We start from the raw sequence: 18,411 nt of genomic DNA on the forward strand, positions 1-18,411 counted from the left end.
TCACCTTTGTGCTGACTTTAATTTGATGATTCCAACATTTCTAGTTACAACTATGTTGCGAAAAATACATTAGTGGTCGATAATGGCGAATTAAATAAATCATTCATGACGCGAACTCGTTGGCAACGCTACTGTCGAAAAAAAACAAACATATTTTTCTTGCTGTGCCTAGAAAAAAAAAAGTTATGATCGAAAATGTTTTTTGGGGGGCGAGGTTATGAACAATATTCGGCCGGTAAACATATTTCCCCCGCGAAATCGCGCACAAGTTAGGTATCGCTGTAAAGGGATTTTAAAGGGCATTCAAAGGGCTTTCCAACGGTGGTAGAATTATTTTTCCTGTCGACCTATGAAAAAAGTTATAGCTGATTTATGAAAATGCGTATTAATATGCGTTACAAAATTTCAAAAATTTTGTGTCAATCTATACACCTTCTCAAAAAAAAGGCAAATTTAACTGTGTTCTTTTTTGAACAAAAATCGATGGTTTAGAACCGACCCTTCTGCTCGTTTCCTCGTATGTACTGCTACTCGTACTCATTAAATAGCAAATAATGGCCTCAAAGTACAAAACGTTGTTTAGGAAAAAATTCACATCCAGTATTTTGTCAATCAACATTTCACTCAACATGGTTCCTTCCACAATCAAACCTGGTTTCAAATCTCGGCCGCAAAATGATTCAATACCAACAAGTGGTTGACCCAGGAGACGTCGACAAAACAAATATTCCACGAATCGCATTATATTGTTCATTTCATTCTGGGAAATTGTAAGGGGGGAAAGTTTTTTGTTGTAGTTTATCAACATATTTTTTTTACCATGGTAATATAAACATAGGCGGTAACATTCTGGTAAATTTTTGGCTTGTTGAAATGATTTTAATAAAGCCGCCGACTCCTTGAAACGTCTTGGCTTGCGACGGACAAAAATCTTAGGTTGGGCTGGGTTGCTGGTTGAATCAATACCGGTCTTAACTTTCAGGTTTCAAATGTTCGCCTATACAAGAGACCTTGTCGCCAAGCTGTACGCAGGCAATGGGCTCTATGCCGTCACAGCCGGTGACCTGCAGTTAAGTTCATTTCGCTGGGAAATTTGAAATGAGTTGGTATTTTAACTTATACCACGTTCATCAGCAGGCCTTAGGCAAGCCCTGTGCAAAATTATAAAAAATCCTATGGACCGGAAAGGTTTCAAATGTTCGCCTATACAAGAGACCTTGTCGCCAAGCTGTACGCGGGCAATGGGCTCTATGCCGTCACAGCCGGTGACTTGCAGTTAAGTTCATTTCGCTGGAAAATTTGAAATGAGTTGGTATTTTTACTTATACCACGTTCATCAGCAGGCTCCAGGCAAGCCCTGTGCAAAATTATAAAAAATCCTATGGACCGGAAAGGTTTCAAATGTTCGCCTATATCACGCGACTACACCACTATCTGCTTGATATATGATCGCATCAAACTTACAAGTTTTCTTGCCTTAAATTATATCTTGTATGAACGTCAGAGTCAATAGCATAGGGATGTTAAAGTTACATTTGATGTTTATTGATTGTCATTGTGTTCTAATTTGTGTATGTACATGTGTTTTGTTTTTGATAAATCCCCAGAAGTTGTGTTCACTCGTGCGTGAAAAATATTTCGTTGAAACAAAAAAATATTTCGCATTTCCACTAGTAACGACAGAGGGCAGAGTGTGCGTTGACGTTTTGTTGACTCGAAAAAAAGTTTTGTCGACAATCGTCTCATTGGTCGTCTCTTAGGATAATAAAACAATCTTTGAAGTTGTGTTTATGCAATGTGTCGAACTGGCTTGTATAGCATTTTTGAAACAAATTCATTTAAAACCTTGATTGTGATTTTATATCTTGCAATTGGCTTCACCTCTGCTGGTAAGTCTCATGGATCCTGTTTCTGTTGTTTAGTTCATTTATTTAATGCTAGTTTTGTAGTGAATGGTGAAATATATATTGCTAAATTATGAGGAGGTAATTATTAGTGGTTGCTAAACACTTAGATAATAGATATCATATAGCCTATGCCAGGGTACAAATTAGTTAAAATGTTTGAACCTAAATTCGCAAAAACGTTTTTTACCCTAAATTTAATTACTGGAATAATTTACTGCATGCTAGCGATGCTGCTTAATTTGGATTTTTTGTATATATTCGTTGAATGTTTTCTTGTGTTGTCACAGTACTTCTAATTCGAACCCCGTATGCTAATCCATATATATTTCTTTATTGGTAACAAGTGTTATTGCATTGTGGATGTGCTTTGTTTTACTAGATATGATGTGCTGATATTTTGTTGTTCTGTTATTCATCACTGTGCGTTACACCAAACAAGTCGAAGTCAATTTGTGTTGCTACAGTTTATGTTTAAGATCAAAGGCGAAAAAAAAATACTGACGTCAGAAGGTCGTTTGCACGCCATAATATACAAATTATAGCGTTGTCATATACAAATATGCTAGCAACGTTTTTGGACGAAAATACGAGTGTGATCAGAAAAGTAATGCGTCTTCATCTTTGCTGCCGTTGCCGAAAGGACGCAATGCGATTGTGTGGTTAAATTTAGTAAAGGTCGGGGGTGCGCGGCATCCCTGCACCCCCGTATTCTACGCCAGTGTTTAAGATCATTAATATCAAAACAAAATGTTTGTGTATCAACTTTCCAGTTTAAAAATCACTTTTTGACAGAAATCGTTTCCAATGTTACACTTTTTCCTGTACCCAATCAAGCAACCAATGCAGATGTTACACTTTTTTCCACATTTTCTGGTTCCTCCTTTGCCTTCTTATACCTGAATAATCAAAACATCAGTAATGTGAGTATGGCACTTTTTCCCAAGTTAAAAAGGTAGTTTTTAAAGTTTGGTTTGTATTTGCAGCTTTTCTAAACACAATATCACCAAGCTGGTAGAGTTGCATATTACTTATTTTTACTTTCAATTAATCACATTTTTGGTTTGCTAGAAACACAATTAAGTGGTTGTGTATTTACAACTATGGGCATTTTATGCTCTTGTTCAAACAATTAAGCCTCAGAAACTTACCAGTTAAAAGTTACAGTTGTGCCCATCTTTACAATTTGGCAGATAGATGACGTTTATATTTGTAAAGGTTTTTAATGCTACTCTAGCACAATAATAACAAAAACATTTTATGTTTTTAGGGTGTAGCATCAGTTCAATTTCAGAATAATCTGCAATGTTCAGTGCTAAACAATTTTCATGGGAATATAAGGTATTGCATTGTAGCAGTAGTGCCTTGCTTCTTTTTAAAAACATTGGTTTTGAGTAAACATTTTTTTGTATAGATTTGTTTTGCCTATCATACAGCATATGTCAAAATCCTACCATTTTCAGTGCATCTAGCCTGCCCACCTACAGTTTTACTTTATTTATGGTTTTAAGGTGCAATTTGAAAAGTATGGTTTGTTGTATTTAGAAATGTTAATATTTGATTTTAACTTATTTTTGGAATATTCCCAATAATATGACACATTCTTAAAATTTATTGTTGCTGTTAATATATACAAACACTTTGGTCTCCCATCAGCTGTTGGCTAATTAATGTCAGATAACAAACAAAAATATATAAAATGGAAGATTTTGGACATCTAAAACACAGAAATCATAAAATGTTACTCATTTAATGCAGAAATATTTTTTATGTGTTTCAGTTGTACCAACACATCAGGAGTTACAAACGTAGTTTTCATCTTTTTTAATGTGCTGTCCAATTATTCCACTGCCACTTGGAGTATTGGAACAAGTTCATTGATTAAGATGGCTGATTTTTCAGTACAAGGTAAAAATACAAAAGTCTAATGTTAATAACAATATCGAATTTTACTTTACCTATTTACAACAAGAAACCTGCTTCAGTTGTTATCAATATTTCTTTAAACTACCTTTGAATGAAAGTCTTTATCCTGGTAACACAATTTTCATTGTAACACAACCATTATTAAATTACATTTAAAACAGTATATATATTATTGGGAATAGTGTTTTATGCTTTGAAATTATTTGAACAGTGGTTACTGAAATGACTTGCATTTACTTTATGCTGGACCTAAGTGCCACCATTTATCTTTGTAGTTTTTTTTTAAGGATTTTTAAGAGAAAAATATAAAATTTGTAGAACAACATGGTTAGTCATTTATTTACAAAACTAGCTAAGCAATAAGAACCACCTTAGGCTGTTTTAGGTACTTAAATTTAACATTATATTAGGCTTAACATTTTTTATATGTTTAGATTGTCTGAATGACACTTTACCTTCCAGACCATTTATCGAAGCACTTAAACTTAATTATAAGTCACCAGGTCAGTTCAAATGCCCAGCAGGTCAAGAGTTGTTTTACTGTAACTCAACTCCTGGTATTGTAAATACAACTTGTCAAAATGATGCAACATGGTTTGGAGCTGATGGATTAGAATGTTGGTCAGGTAAACTTGCTAAATTTAGTTTAGCTAAATACAAAAATAAAGTTTGTGATAAATACAAATATTTTATGATTATGGTGATGAACTGCAGATGTCCAATGCACTAAATTAGTTATGGCATGGAAATTGTTAGATAATTATATAAATTTTTTTTTGACAAAAATTCTTGTACTAGTGTTGTTAAAAATACTTCAAAAAAACTATTACTTCAAATGAAGTGTATTGCTAGTGGTAATTATGTTGGTATAATTTCGTTGCCAATGGTAAGTTTTTGTAAATCAATAGTAGTTGAACATGTCAATGATTGCAAACGATCACAGATTTCATGTAAAATATTGTCTTGGCCATAAATTCTGATGTAATACGATGCGCTATATATTTTTACTAGATCCAACACCACAGCTTTCTGGAAACTTTACTGGTGTAGAAAAAACTGTGGTGGTAATAAAGTGTTGTGTCGCATCACATGTGTTTCCGCCTGTTACAAGCTACTCCATCTATATTGGAAATGTTGTTTATATACAACAGGTTTGTTAGTTAATTACCTGGAAAAAACTATTACCATTGCTAATACCATAAATGTGCTATAAAAATTACTCTGTTCTTGGCCAATAAATGACAAAACACAATCAGTAGCTCTGGTAAACTTTCTGTGTAAAATGTACCCCTAAACAGCATGTGGAAGGTCAACAAAGTCTTTTGATAAATAGTGATTTGCTTGCAGCTAAAAAGGTAAGTATATGTGGTTATGCTACTGAATTTATAATATGATACATGGCAGTGACAAATCTTTTAAAATTTAGATCCATGTAAGTTTATATTTGCAGGATTTGCAAGACTTCCGTTTTCTACTGAAAAGAGAAATGAACAATCAAATGGTTCATTGTCAGGTCACCTCAAACTACACAAAGTTGAAAAATATTTCAGGAAATTCTTCTGACCATCAACTTATAGTATACTGTAAGTTTTGTTATCTTAATATTGCACAGGTTATTTGTTTTTTAGAATTGTCAATACAAAATCCAGTTCCATTTTTTGTTGCTGTTTTGACCAAAATATTGAATAACCAGGGAGCAAATGCTGCCACGGGGATGGCTAAACCTCTAAGGTCCACTGTGTAGGCCTTGGGCAGTTCCCACCACCATAGCTTATTTTCATTGAAATACCAATATACCTCCTTTAGTAAAACAAAATGTTTCCCTTATCCCTCTTTCACAACACATCCTGACCAAGTGACCACATCACAAAACAAAAAAATGGCATATTTGAAATACCCAAACCTGGCCAAGTGCTTTTGTTTTTAGTGAACTTGAGTTCCATAAATATTTTTGTGATGTGATCAGTCAGTCAGGAACTCTTGTGAAAAACGGATATGCCTTTAACAAGTAATGTTTAGTCTGATTTTTCATGTCGGTCAAAGTGGACCGTAAAGTGTGGTTTTATATACTTAAAAGCTGAATTGAACATAAATTAGTGTCTTTGTTAAAAAATACAAATTTTACGTTTGATGTGTATTGATGTTAATGCCAGTATAAGTTACCAAGTTCTATGTATGCGCAAAAAAAGCCATAATGATTGAGAGCTGCAGACAGGGAGTACATGTAGTGTTTCGACCTGTAAGGTCTCATCAGTGCAGATGTTGACTGTGGCATTGTGCTGACTTTCACACTAGCAGGCACACTAGTCTCCACTTTGTGGTACCTTTCGGTCAACATCCATCTGCAGGGTACCCTATACTAGGTACCGAACAAAAGAGACGAACCACTGTGGGGCGCACTATGGCCAAATGAAACTGTTTGGTAACCGAAGTGCTAAAAGCTGAAACCCAATTCAATATATCTGCATAAAAGTCATAATAATTAGGAGCTGCAGACAGGGTGTACACGCACCGTTTCAACAATAATAATTGAAAACTAGCACAGTGTCACAGTCAACAACTGCACTGATGAGAACCTCACACGTTGAAACAGTGCATGTATACACCCTGTCTGCAGCTTTCAATTGAAAAGTTCTCTTATGCAAAAATGAAGTTTAAATTCCAAACTTTCAAATTTCAATTAAATGCATTTTGAGATGAAGGGTTACTAGCACATATTTTACAGAATTTTGTTGATTGTTTTTTGTTTGTTGTATTCAGATCCACCATCAATTCCCAACATTACTATACAGGGGTTATTTCAACAAACTGAAAACCAATATATTATTCTGCAAAACACCAGTATAAGCTTAAATTGCTCTGTGGATTCAAACCCCCAATCTCAATGTGTTTGGTCATATGATAACTTGAATGAAAGCAATGAATGCAACATAAGCAGAAAATTTAGTAATTCAACAAATGCAACTTGTCAAGCCAATAATGGTATTGGTAATTCTAACAGTACAACCATTTCAATTGTTTCAGTTCCAACATTTAGTAAGTTAATTTAAAGTTTGTTTTTGAATTTAGACATTTCTTTCTTTTAAACATTGTTATTCAGGGCAACCAAAGATAACAATTAATGGTGAAACAGTTGATGACAATACAACAAAGCTTCTCAATGAAAGCAATGCTGTTAATTTTAAATGTAATGTTGACTACCAAAGTTATCTTGGTACAATCTTTAAATGGACAAAAGATGGGATTGATGTTGAGATAGATGTTAATAATGATAGCATTTTGCCAAAAAATGTTACACCATATGACACTGGTACATATGTATGCAAGTCTTCTGATGTGTTTGGGAGTTTTCAAACAAGGATTAACATTGATGTTCAGTGTAAGTTTGCAACATAGAAATTTGACATGCGGTGATAATTGAAATACTTTGTTCTTTTCAGATCAGCATGTTTCAATATTTCTTTTAAAAACAGAGTGTTATTTGACATGTTGTGTAAATAATTTGTTTTAGAAGCTGTTGCACAATGTAGCATTCAGTAGAAAACTTAATTGATTCAAATTTGTTTTGTTTAAGATTAACTTTACCTTTAAGTTCATCATTCAATTACCTTATTTATTGATTTTGTATGGTATCTGGTGTAGTTTGAACGATTTATTTATGATTAATTTTGTTTGTATTATATATCTTGCTACCTGTTATAACCCTGATAATGACTTGGTGTTCAGTGAAGGGGTTTCTATTGGCAGCAGAAATTCTATTCCTAAATTAAGACTAACTCCAATCTTAAAACTCCACATTCAAATATAGTGAAGTTATTTTGTAAAGATACTATTTTATTGTGTTTCTCTTTTAGATGCCCTTTATATTTACCACCTTTCACACACCCCAGTGTAGGAATTACTTGGATTTTGGCTTACTAACATAATGTAATTACCAGTAAGGGAAATGTTTCAACCTTGTGTATCACAATTTTTGTGTACATTTCGAAATTTCGAAAAGTTCTATCGCATTGAACTAATTATCTATTAAGATGATTTTTGCTTTGTGATTATTTTTATTTGCAAAAACTTGAAAACCAGAAATGACACAACCGAATATGTGTGGAAATATTGCAAAAATTTCAATACTAATATTATCATTAGAAAACCTAGAAACTCTTTTTGGTGTAAGTTGCAAAATTTATTCCAATAAACAATTTTTATTAAAGTATATTAAAGCCAATGAATGATTGAGCAATTAGAACAACCTTATTTAAACAATTTTTGAAATAATGTGTCATTTTAAAATTGTTTTGTACTATTTTAAACAATACATCATACATGTATATATTTTTAATTGTGCTAATGTTGGCTTCACATGTTAATTAATTTTTATAGACCAACCATATACTGTCGGCAATGTGAACTGCCAGCCAAACCAACCATGTAATATCATCGTGTATTTAAATCCTCAACCTTATGTTTCTGTTTTAATATCACCAGGTTTGTAATGCTTGAATGCATGTCAGTATTTAAACAAGTTGTTTTATGAAATTATTTGTTTTAGGAGGCGGTAATAAAAATCTTACATGGATGTCAAATAATCAGCAGGGGTACACATATCAAATTAATGTAAGTTTTATTGCTTATGAAATGAAAGTTATTATGAAAAAGTAATATCCAAACACTTAAAATTTGAGTGCACAATTAAGAAATCAAATTTCTTGCTTAAGTTAAATGTTAGGTTATGACTGCTCAAATGATGTCTAAAAATTTAATTGGAATCAGCATTTGTGTCGCTGAAGGAAATCTGGGCATATGGTTTGTTATTTAATTGCATGGTAACTATGAACACATCCTGCATTAAGATTTCCCGGCGTATTAGATTCACATTTAAATCCACTTGACTTCAATTTTTTTCTCTATGACAAACCAGATTTAAAACTAGTTTTTGGCCTAAAGTATATATTTTCATTGCAACAAATTTAGGTACTGTTCGCGTTTCTTTTTTTAAGGGATTACAAAACTTAATTTATCTAAAACAAGTTGTATAAAACAGTGGCTGTTGCAATTACTGTTTGTTGGTTTTATGCTGAAGGAGCCTGCAGGAACCTACACTTTGGAAGTTACAAATTTAATTGGAACAAGCTCGATTACAATAACTGTATCTGCAATCACTACCAGCCAATTGGGAATGATTATTGGAATATCTGTAGCAGCCTTTGTTGTGATTCTTGCAATCATATTTGCAGTATTTTGTTTCAAAAGATCAGAAAGTATGTGTTTCATGATGTTGGGTTATTAAAGTTTTGTTTCATATTATATTGTTTACTTGCAGGTAACAAAATGAAAGGAACACCTGCAAAGGTTTTGCAGGAAGCACCTGCTTATTTAGACACACATGTGTATGTAAACACACCTCCACAACCTAATACACCCACATATGAAAACACACCTGAGTATCAGAATGTGGCAACTTATCAAAACACAACTGGAAACCAAAGTGCATCAGCATATGAAACATTTGGTCCCAGTGAAGAAACACTTTAATATAGATTTGAGAGAAAATTGGAATGTACTGACCACTACTACATTTTAGAATTATGTTTGGTTTGATTTGATTGAAACTTAAATTTCGTGTTTAACTTCTCTGCTAAAAGGGTTTGTGCAATTTACTACAGTGCACTGTTTTTGTAAAAGTGTTGTGTATTATATGTGATCATCCATTTTTTGAGTGATAAACTTTAGCATCTTTTCGATTCTGATTGATTTTAAAGCTGATTCGAAAATTTTTGAATGGTCGTAGATTGGAAATTCCCAATTAGTCCAAGTAAAACCATTCTCTTCCTTATACTGCTAGGGTAAGAGTTTTACCTCAGGGAAGAAAACACTCTCCTTTTGTTTTCAAGATTATTAACTTCCTTGTGTAAACTTACAATGTTGTAAGAAAACCGTGGCCAGCCTTTATGTTGATTCTCGTTTGAAATAATCACTGATTGGTTTGTTTTCTGTTCATGTTTTTTACTCTGACAGTTTATAATGAGTTCATTTATTGTCAATCACTGTGTGTTTTTAATACTGTAATTAAATGAATGTGATCTTCGTTGCGTAGAGTTTCTATTACAAGGATTTTTCTATCGCCAACCTATAGTAAGCAATAGGAGAATGGGCGGTAATTAAGTGATTCATTACAAAGAAGTTTTGAAACCAGGAACACTTCCTTGTTAAGAGGAAAACTGTTTTCAGATAAATGACCAACAATTTAGAAATTTAAACAGCTATCGACGGATTTACAACTGAAAATTATAGCTATATCGAAAAATATTCTTTCTTTGTAGCAAATTTTTTATATTTAGATTTCTCTGTCCCGTTTAGATCCTTAAAACGTTGTATGGAAGAATGACGTGTGACGCCGTATGTGTACAATATCCCTAGTTTGGCGTTGAAGTCCGCACCAACAAGGGTGTCTGATAATCCTTACCAACTTAACTTGCCTAGTTTCTCCTGACGATTTATTAGAAACAGTTTTCCCAAAACCAATCACCCAAAATATCTACACAAAGGTCGATACACAATACAAATTTTCATAACACTCTTAAGTATTTGTACTCACTCAAGGTTATTGTCCAAATATTGAATCAAATGCAGTGTCAAAATGTAGACTGTTTGCTACACTGACGCCGAAATTTCTATAGATTACGCAACGTGATATAACGAACGTGTGTAGAGTTTTAATGTTTGTGCAGTCGTTTCATTTTCGTTCTTTCCCATACTTAAAAGACTTTTGGACGATTTTCTAACCTATACATTATTTTATAAAAATTCCGTTTTATCTGCCTCTTACACGTCATAACTTGTTTGGTTTGACAGCTTTGGCTTTAACTTCTCGAAATAGTGTATTGTATTTTTGTGTACACTGTTGTAATTTTCCACGATTTAAGGCGATTTAATCTATTGCTACATTCACTGTGCCGCTTACGTTTGTGATTAAACTAATGTGATTAGTATTAAGTAGCGTTCTTAAGTCAAAACAACATACTTGGTGACAAATACGCAAAAGGTGGTTTACAGACAAGGACTTCTTTCCTTTATAGCACTTCCGTGTTGGCAGGAAAGCAAATATGCGCATTGTGTGTTTTGTTCTCCTGGCTATGAACCACCTTCTTTGCTCAAGAGTTACCAATGTAATAAGTTTATAACGGAGCTGAACATTTGGAGATTGCACAAACATAGTTTTTTAATACGCACCGTGATGCATTTTGTCTGACCGGATTATGCAATGAATGGCTTCACTTTTGGCATAAGAAACAACACAGTGTCACAAATACTTTTTAGTTTGCAAAAAAACAGGGTGTATCATTAGATCAAAACGACTTAGTTGTCGTTTATTAAATTCCTACATGTGATTCAAGGACATTGATTACTATGCTAAGTTTGAATCATCGTATAACGCAGCAATTAATTGCTGTGATTAATACGTGGTTGTCACTGGATAGGGTCGTTTCTACAATGCGCGCTGATGAACCCAAGATATGCCTCGACATTACAGTCAACCAGGAAGCATTTCTATTACATGTCAACGCCTCTCAAAGCGTTTCAAGGAGTGCGATGACGTCAGGCTTTATTATATTGCACAGTGGTCACATAAATATTTAGTACGCACATTTCCATCCCAGTTTGTTGTGAAATTGTTTTCTGCGCAAGAAATTCACAAGCTAGCCCTAAATAAATAATGTACTGCGCCATTTGTAAGCCACAAAGCTTGTTTAATTGGTTTTAATTAATTGTTTGACGTAATAATGTCACATATACAGGATATGTACAGGAAAACTAGGAAATGGTCATACATAAGGTTATGTGTTGTTTGCTAAGGCATAAGGAATGATGGGTTGTGTAAAATGCTTATAATACGCATGGTTCGTGTACAGGGTGGATATGGGTGTTTAAACAATCGACTACTTTCACTTTCTCGGTGAGGTTTATTTAGAATTCAGGTTCACCGTATTTGTCACCGCACAATTGCGACAGAGTTATGTCTGTCACGTAGACAAATTTTTAGACCAAATCTGGAATATCTCGGCACTTTTTCCCATTTATAGAAACGCGAATTTTAACACTAAATTCAGGACACATCCGGCAAAATTTTACCACCCAAACATTGTTTCAAGTTGAATAACCCTTCATTTATTGTGGATAAAGGGTAATTCGCATCTGACGATGGTTTCATATGAAACAGATTTTCGTGAACTTTGGAAAAAATTTGCACTAAACACAACTTCGTTTTTTTAAATACAAACAAGAATAGTTGTGAAACCAAGTGAAACGTAGCTAATATATGGTTTGTTGTGATGCTAAAAGCTCTTTCAGTTGTCCATATACCGCCTTAAATCATGTACTACGTCACGCCGTGTTATGGTTATGTATCTCAGAACCGAATATTCCAAATCCAAGAAAAGTGTGCACGGCAGTATAAGAGGTCTCTTGCAATAAATGCAGCATTCTCATCGCCGTCTAGCGGTTATATAATATTCATTTTCAAAAAGTGAATACTAAAAAAACCGTAACAGCCGACCAACTGTACAAATAGGTTAGTTTGTTACGAGTGAACAGATAAAAAAAACACGTATAGTTAGAAATTATGTTTTTAAGGTCCTCTGCAATAATGACCTGTCGGCTGTTTTGCTTGTTTGCCGGTAAAAATTGCTGAGTCCAGTGACTTATATAGGGACCTAATTTTCAAAAAATGTTGCAACTCCTGGAAGAACAGGGGTCCAAAAGGCACTTCTTTAGCAACCAACTTTGCACAGAATGTGTAGACGAGGAATGGATCTTTCATCGAACCACATAGCTGGCGAGCCAGATGTGGTTCTTTTGATGATGACATCTGGCTCGCAGATATATTTTAAGTTGGAATTTCTTAGCAAGATTGTCACGAATGATTTTTTTTCGTAATTTTCCATAACGTATTAATCCTATCGTAACAGCAAACAACCAAAACAATCCAATAGAAGTCACATAACAGTAGCGCGTAACTAAAGCGTAATCTCAGACATTTACCGTTTTTGTGAGGTTTTTCCTAAAATGCACGCGTTTATTGCATTAAGTGTTGAGAAATATCTTATGGATCTCACAGAAATACAATTAAAAATATGTAGCTTCCATGGCTCCCTTAGCCAAAAAGGTGCCCGAACTCACCTTTAAACGATTCATAAAAATCTGTAAATTCATTGTATAGTTTGACCAAGTGCCGAGTAACTGATTTGATTCAAATTGCCCTGATTCGAAATTCCCAAAATGTACTAAAACTCGAACACGCTAAAATCCGCATCAGCAACAGCACATGAATATTTGCTCTCTCAATCATTAAATTAACCCTCATGCATCACTGGTTGCTTTGTTACATCTTCCCTATGTTGTGACAGAGGGCAGAATACAAAGTAGGCATTTCCCTCCGACAAAATTTAATTTCATAGATAAAAATATGCATCCTTCATCCCTGTGTTTGAAACCCCTGGAAACCAAGAAAACAGGTGGCGCGACTAATCTTTGCAATTTAAACTATTTTTTCCAGTGGGAAAAACTTACAAAGTTCACCTTCGCAATATTTCTCCTTTGCGTAAATATGTTGAATCCCCAGTAACGTACCGTCCTCAACGTTTGCACTGTTGGGACTATAGGGGAATCAAACTTCCATAAATATATTTAACGTATATAGCTAGGCAGATTTAGCAGTTAGCTTGAAGCTATACCTCAGTAGAGTTTCACTTCGCATATCTATTGACTTCATTTCAGGTGATTTTGATGACTTGGGTGAATGCTTTTATACCTGGAGTTATAATGTGAAGTCAAATGACGCGGTCGGACGTTTGAACATACGCCTTTAAAGCAGCCCCAAGATCTTTATGACGATTTAGTTTAGTTATGCTTGGAATTCGTAACGCTGACTTTGATTGTTCTGCTTCTGAATTAATTTATGGCCAACTCACAGATTGCCTTGTGAGTATTTTAAAAGTACAGCCATTAGATGGCATTAGTTCCGAATATGGGAAGCAGCTTTCTTCTATCGCGAAAGACATCAAACGGATTTCGACCGTTTAAAAAACTCGACTTCTCAGTTTTCGAGGACTTTAAGGATACAGATGAAGTCGATGACACTGTTCCCGAATCTGATTCTTTAGATGTGTTTCCAACGTTGCCTATATTTGAAGAAGAAACAGATGAGTCAAATCCTCTTTTATTCATTAGCGAAGGTAGCTTAGCAGCCTGCTGGACCGATCAACATGATTCGTAGAGGCCTGGAAGTTTGGTGCGCTATCGTGACTAACTCGAATATTTACTATTAGTTCCATGTTTGCAAGTCACTGAAAATATGACATACAATCTGCTTTTGTCTACACTTGCTGCATGTGTGTTGTGTATACATGTCTGAAATGTCAGTGATATATGTATATGTGGCTTACGTAACGACTAATACAGAATTCCGTAACTCGATGGGCAATTTTACTGTGCCATTTCATTTCCTTGTATATTGTTCGTCGCGTAGTTGCTTTTCTCGCAAAATAAACATGATTTGATTTGATTTGATTTGTGTCGAGCACGCTGAAGGGTCTGAATGGTTTGTATCACCATGAACCATCATCAACTCTGCCAAGAAAATCTTGGTCGAGGCAAAAACAAAGAAATACTTGCAGCAATTACGCGACAAAGGAGGCTTAGAAGAAGTAGCGCAAGTTAAAAGACGTAACGCAAGCGAGATAACTAGCGGAGGCGACACAATACACGGGTGTAAATGTAAAAGAGTTGAAAGCATTTTCGAAATTACAAGTTCAAACAAAAGAAAAGGTATCGAATTATGACAAGCCGAATCCCTTACACAGCTTCCCCACCGGACAAGTGTTTTCCTTAAATTGATTCTTGCGCGCGCAGTTATCAAAGTACTTTACATATGTAGTCGACCGTCGTGGCATGCCCTTTGCATTGCTTGACGTGCGTAGTAGGCGTAGTAACTACGTGGTGATGACGCCTTTCTTCACGAAGGCCGTGAAGAAGGAATTGATGAGCATTGCCACGAACTACGTCTTTGTTGCTTGAATTTTGCGACGCGGTTTCGGGGAAAACTTGTGTTAAATAAGCGTTGTCAATCGTCGTAAAAAAGTGCATTAAACACAATTTTTAAACTAAACTAGCAGAGTTCGTTTTTAAAAAACTAACAAGAATAATTGTGAAACCAAGTGAAACGTAACTAATATATGTTTTTTGTGACACTAAAAGCCCTTTCAGTTGTCAATTTCGCTTTTAATCATGTACAATGTCACGCCGATTTATAGTTATGTATCTCAGAACTGAAAATTCCAAATCCAAGAAAAAGTATGAACGGAAAAAATAAATTGGGTGAAGTATAACCGGAGAAGGCAAAATGGCACCAAGTCCAGGCTAGGTTAGCTATACGCACGTCGGTAAACAAGCTTGCCAAAATCATTGAAAACCATAGCCTACATGGAATATGTCAACAGCACAACCTTTGCCGTCTACAGCCCGTTGACATTGGCTGTGCCAACTCGTTAATCCCTACTAAAAAGGATCTTATGTCCTGCAGGATAGCAAAAACAGTCCCAGGGGGCAACCAAAGCAACTTACGTGACCAATTTTTTGCCATTGCGTAGAAAATTGTTGGGGCAAACATTAAATTGCAAATTAGATATGGTTTTTGTGATTCATTTTCTCCCAAAACCAACTTGTATTTTTTGCAGCCTATTTAGCTAAAATATTGTCCGACCAGGGGGCGTTTTATGCAACTACCCTGCAACTAATTTTGACCTGAATGCGTAGACAAGAGGCGGGCCTAACATAAAAGCACAAATTAAGGTATACTGCTGTGATTCAATTTGAAACTACATCCCCTTGAACGTTTTGATGCTTTTTCAACTAACTTTTTAACAGCACCCAGCACCAAATTACTGACTGAGAAGAGCAAAAAATGCATTAAAACTGCAACAAACACGTTAAAAATCGCCATGTTCACTGCACGTGACTCCCTGCCCATTCAACCCGACAATTGATCCCAATGCATCACCGGTTGCCTTGTGACGTAACTCAGTTTCTCAGTGATGGAGTAGTACAACAGCACGGGCATTCCCTGCGGGCGAAACTATTTTAAAAAAATACTGATATGCGGTCCACAACATTCGCGATGGTACTAACATTTAGGGTCGTTGTTTGGCGCTACTGAGTTGTCCGAGTCAAGTCGGAAAGTCCGGATAACGTTACCAACCTTGTGGTACCGTATTTACTTGATTGTAAGCGCGACACAAAGTTTTTTAACCTACTGCTTATAATCGAGGGCGGCTTGCATTATTTAATGTCACGCTTATATTTTGTCTGCACCTCTGAGTTTCAATGAAATTCACGTTAAAGGGCAGCTTACAATCGGGGGCTGCTTACAATCGAGTAAATACGTCAAATGTTCAGAGAATTGTAAGTCTATAGTTACAAATAGAGATTGGATGCACGTTTAGAAATGTCGCTGAGGTAGGGCACCAATAAAGGCACAGAAGCTCACTGAAATCTAGCGGCTACAAGTACATTATTGTTAATTAGAATTAACCTGTGACTTAGTTTAGTGCGGCAAAGAAGAATTTGTGATAAACACAGATAAGAATTTGGTTATTAATTAATTTATACTTTCCACTTTAGATAGGGTTCTTTTTTGTTGTGTTTTGTGCTGGATGCATTTGGTCGTTAGAGCCACGTGAATGCGTACGTAAACTCTCCGTTGAATGCATCAAGTACAAACATAACAAAACAAGTTGTATATCAACAGAATATTAAAAATTCATGTGTTAACTACTACTAAAAAAAAACGCTAATTAGTTTTTTAGCAGCCAATGGCTTCACCTTTCACATTGTAGCTAACCATATGTACTGAATATTGTTGTGTTCAGTGTACACAACACCATGCGCAGTATTTAAGACTAAGTAAAAGAAGTCAGATGGTATATGATGCTCAGATTGCCTTGGAATTGCATTTGATAAAATATTTATTCAACGTCTTGGATTTTTGTGTTTTTGTTACAGCACTTGTAAAAAGATCAACTACAGTGTCATAAATTTATTTACACAGCTAAGAATGGATTCAAATTTAGCAATATTTTTGATAGTAATCTGTGCTTTTTTGCATTGTGAAATTGGTAAGTGCTTGGTAACCTATTAAAAACACTGTGCAAACTATTTACTAATGGATACCAATGTTTTTATTCTGGTGTATTTATTTGGTGGCTAAATATTTGGTGGAATGGTAAGTTATATTTTACCAATGACAATAAATAACACCAGGTTTAATTATTTAGAACAACACATGTTATTTGCCTGTCAATATATATTTAGAATGTGCATCCAAAAAGCCACTGTTTCCAGTATATCAATTAATATTAGGGTGTGATTAAATTCAATATAAAACATTAGTGTTTGTTGCATTTTAAGGTAGCAGAAATGACATCGATATTTATTAAAAATAAGAAGCAGGAAATGTTGTACAACACAAGGATACTGTAGGGGTAGCTTTTCAAAGTAGCTAAAATTTTTTATTTTGTGATAAGATTTTTATTTTGTGACAAGATTTGTCTTTACTGTAGCACAGCTGATCTGTCTTAAAGGTTGCAAAATTATTCTGCTAATAAATTGGAGTTTAGGGTTATTTTGGTGTTATCCATCCAAATCAAATTAGAAAAGTACATCGAAAAATATTCGTTAAAGTTGGGTGGTTGTATGGAAATATGGTGTACAGGTTAGGGGATTACTAGATATGAGGCTTACTGTTATATAATCACTAATAAACTACATTAAGACACATATTTTATTTGTCTGTGTCCAGATTAGTAATTTTGCTCCTTTTTCAGATGCACAACAAATCTTCGAATCCCATGGACTAACAAACAAAGGACGGGTAGCTGTGAACTTTTCCCCAGTCTTTAATACAACAATACCACAAGAAACCTCATTTTGTGGATGGAACGTCAATTCATTTGATGTAATATTTGTAGGGCCAACTGGATGTGTGCCTAATCTCCCATCTAATGTTCAATGCTCAAACAATCATGGAAGTTACACCTCAACATATTTAGCAACTGCTCTAACATCCAGCCCAGCAAACTATAATGTATCCTTTCAATGTTCACCTGCAAACAACAACACATTTATTTTATCAGCTGAATGTAAGATACTAGGTTATTATTATTATTGTGTTACTTAAAGTAAAATAGACCAGAGAGATATTTTACCCCATATGCGTTTGTTAGATTGTTCCAGTGTGATTTCAAATGCTGGACCAAGCATAGTGGGAAATAATCGAACTTATGGTGCAACAGCACAATTTAAATGCCAAACAGGACAGGAGTTGTTTTACAGTAACTCAACTCCAGGTATCAGTGACACAATTTGTCAAAATGATGCAACATGGTTTGGTGCAGATGGATTGGAATGTTGGTCAGGTACTGTGCAAAAACCTGTTTATACACATATATATTTTTTTGGGGGAGGGGATTCTCATGATTTTTATTCTGTGATAATCATAATAAAAATGCAGTATGCATGCTTTATATTACCA

The 18,411-nt window shown here is 34.8% G+C and overlaps 2 protein-coding genes across 3 annotated transcripts in view; both read left to right on the forward strand.

Moving 5' to 3' along the window:
- Positions 1-18,411, forward strand: part of LOC145899869 (uncharacterized) — a 194,946-nt gene that overhangs the window by 75,977 nt on the left and 100,558 nt on the right. The gene's annotated exons all lie outside the window — the stretch shown is intronic.
- Positions 1,685-9,906, forward strand: LOC145898438 (uncharacterized). Of its 2 annotated transcripts, XM_082986882.1 has the most exons (13): positions 1,685-1,889; positions 2,700-2,827; positions 3,175-3,245; positions 3,685-3,812; positions 4,265-4,456; positions 4,842-4,981; positions 5,281-5,413; positions 6,591-6,866; positions 6,931-7,209; positions 8,208-8,312; positions 8,377-8,441; positions 8,908-9,085; positions 9,148-9,906. In XM_082986882.1, exons 1-13 carry the CDS (start codon positions 1,796-1,798, stop codon positions 9,357-9,359), a joined length of 2,001 nt encoding a protein of 666 aa, XP_082843008.1. In that variant the 5' UTR covers positions 1,685-1,795; the 3' UTR covers positions 9,360-9,906. The 2 variants fall into 2 exon arrangements, with proteins under 2 accessions (XP_082843008.1, XP_082843009.1); XM_082986883.1 differs by lacking the exon at positions 6,591-6,866.

This window comes from Ascidia mentula, chromosome 4 (genome assembly GCF_947561715.1).
Source record: "Ascidia mentula chromosome 4, kaAscMent1.1, whole genome shotgun sequence".
Taxonomy (NCBI): Eukaryota; Metazoa; Chordata; class Ascidiacea; order Phlebobranchia; family Ascidiidae; genus Ascidia; species Ascidia mentula.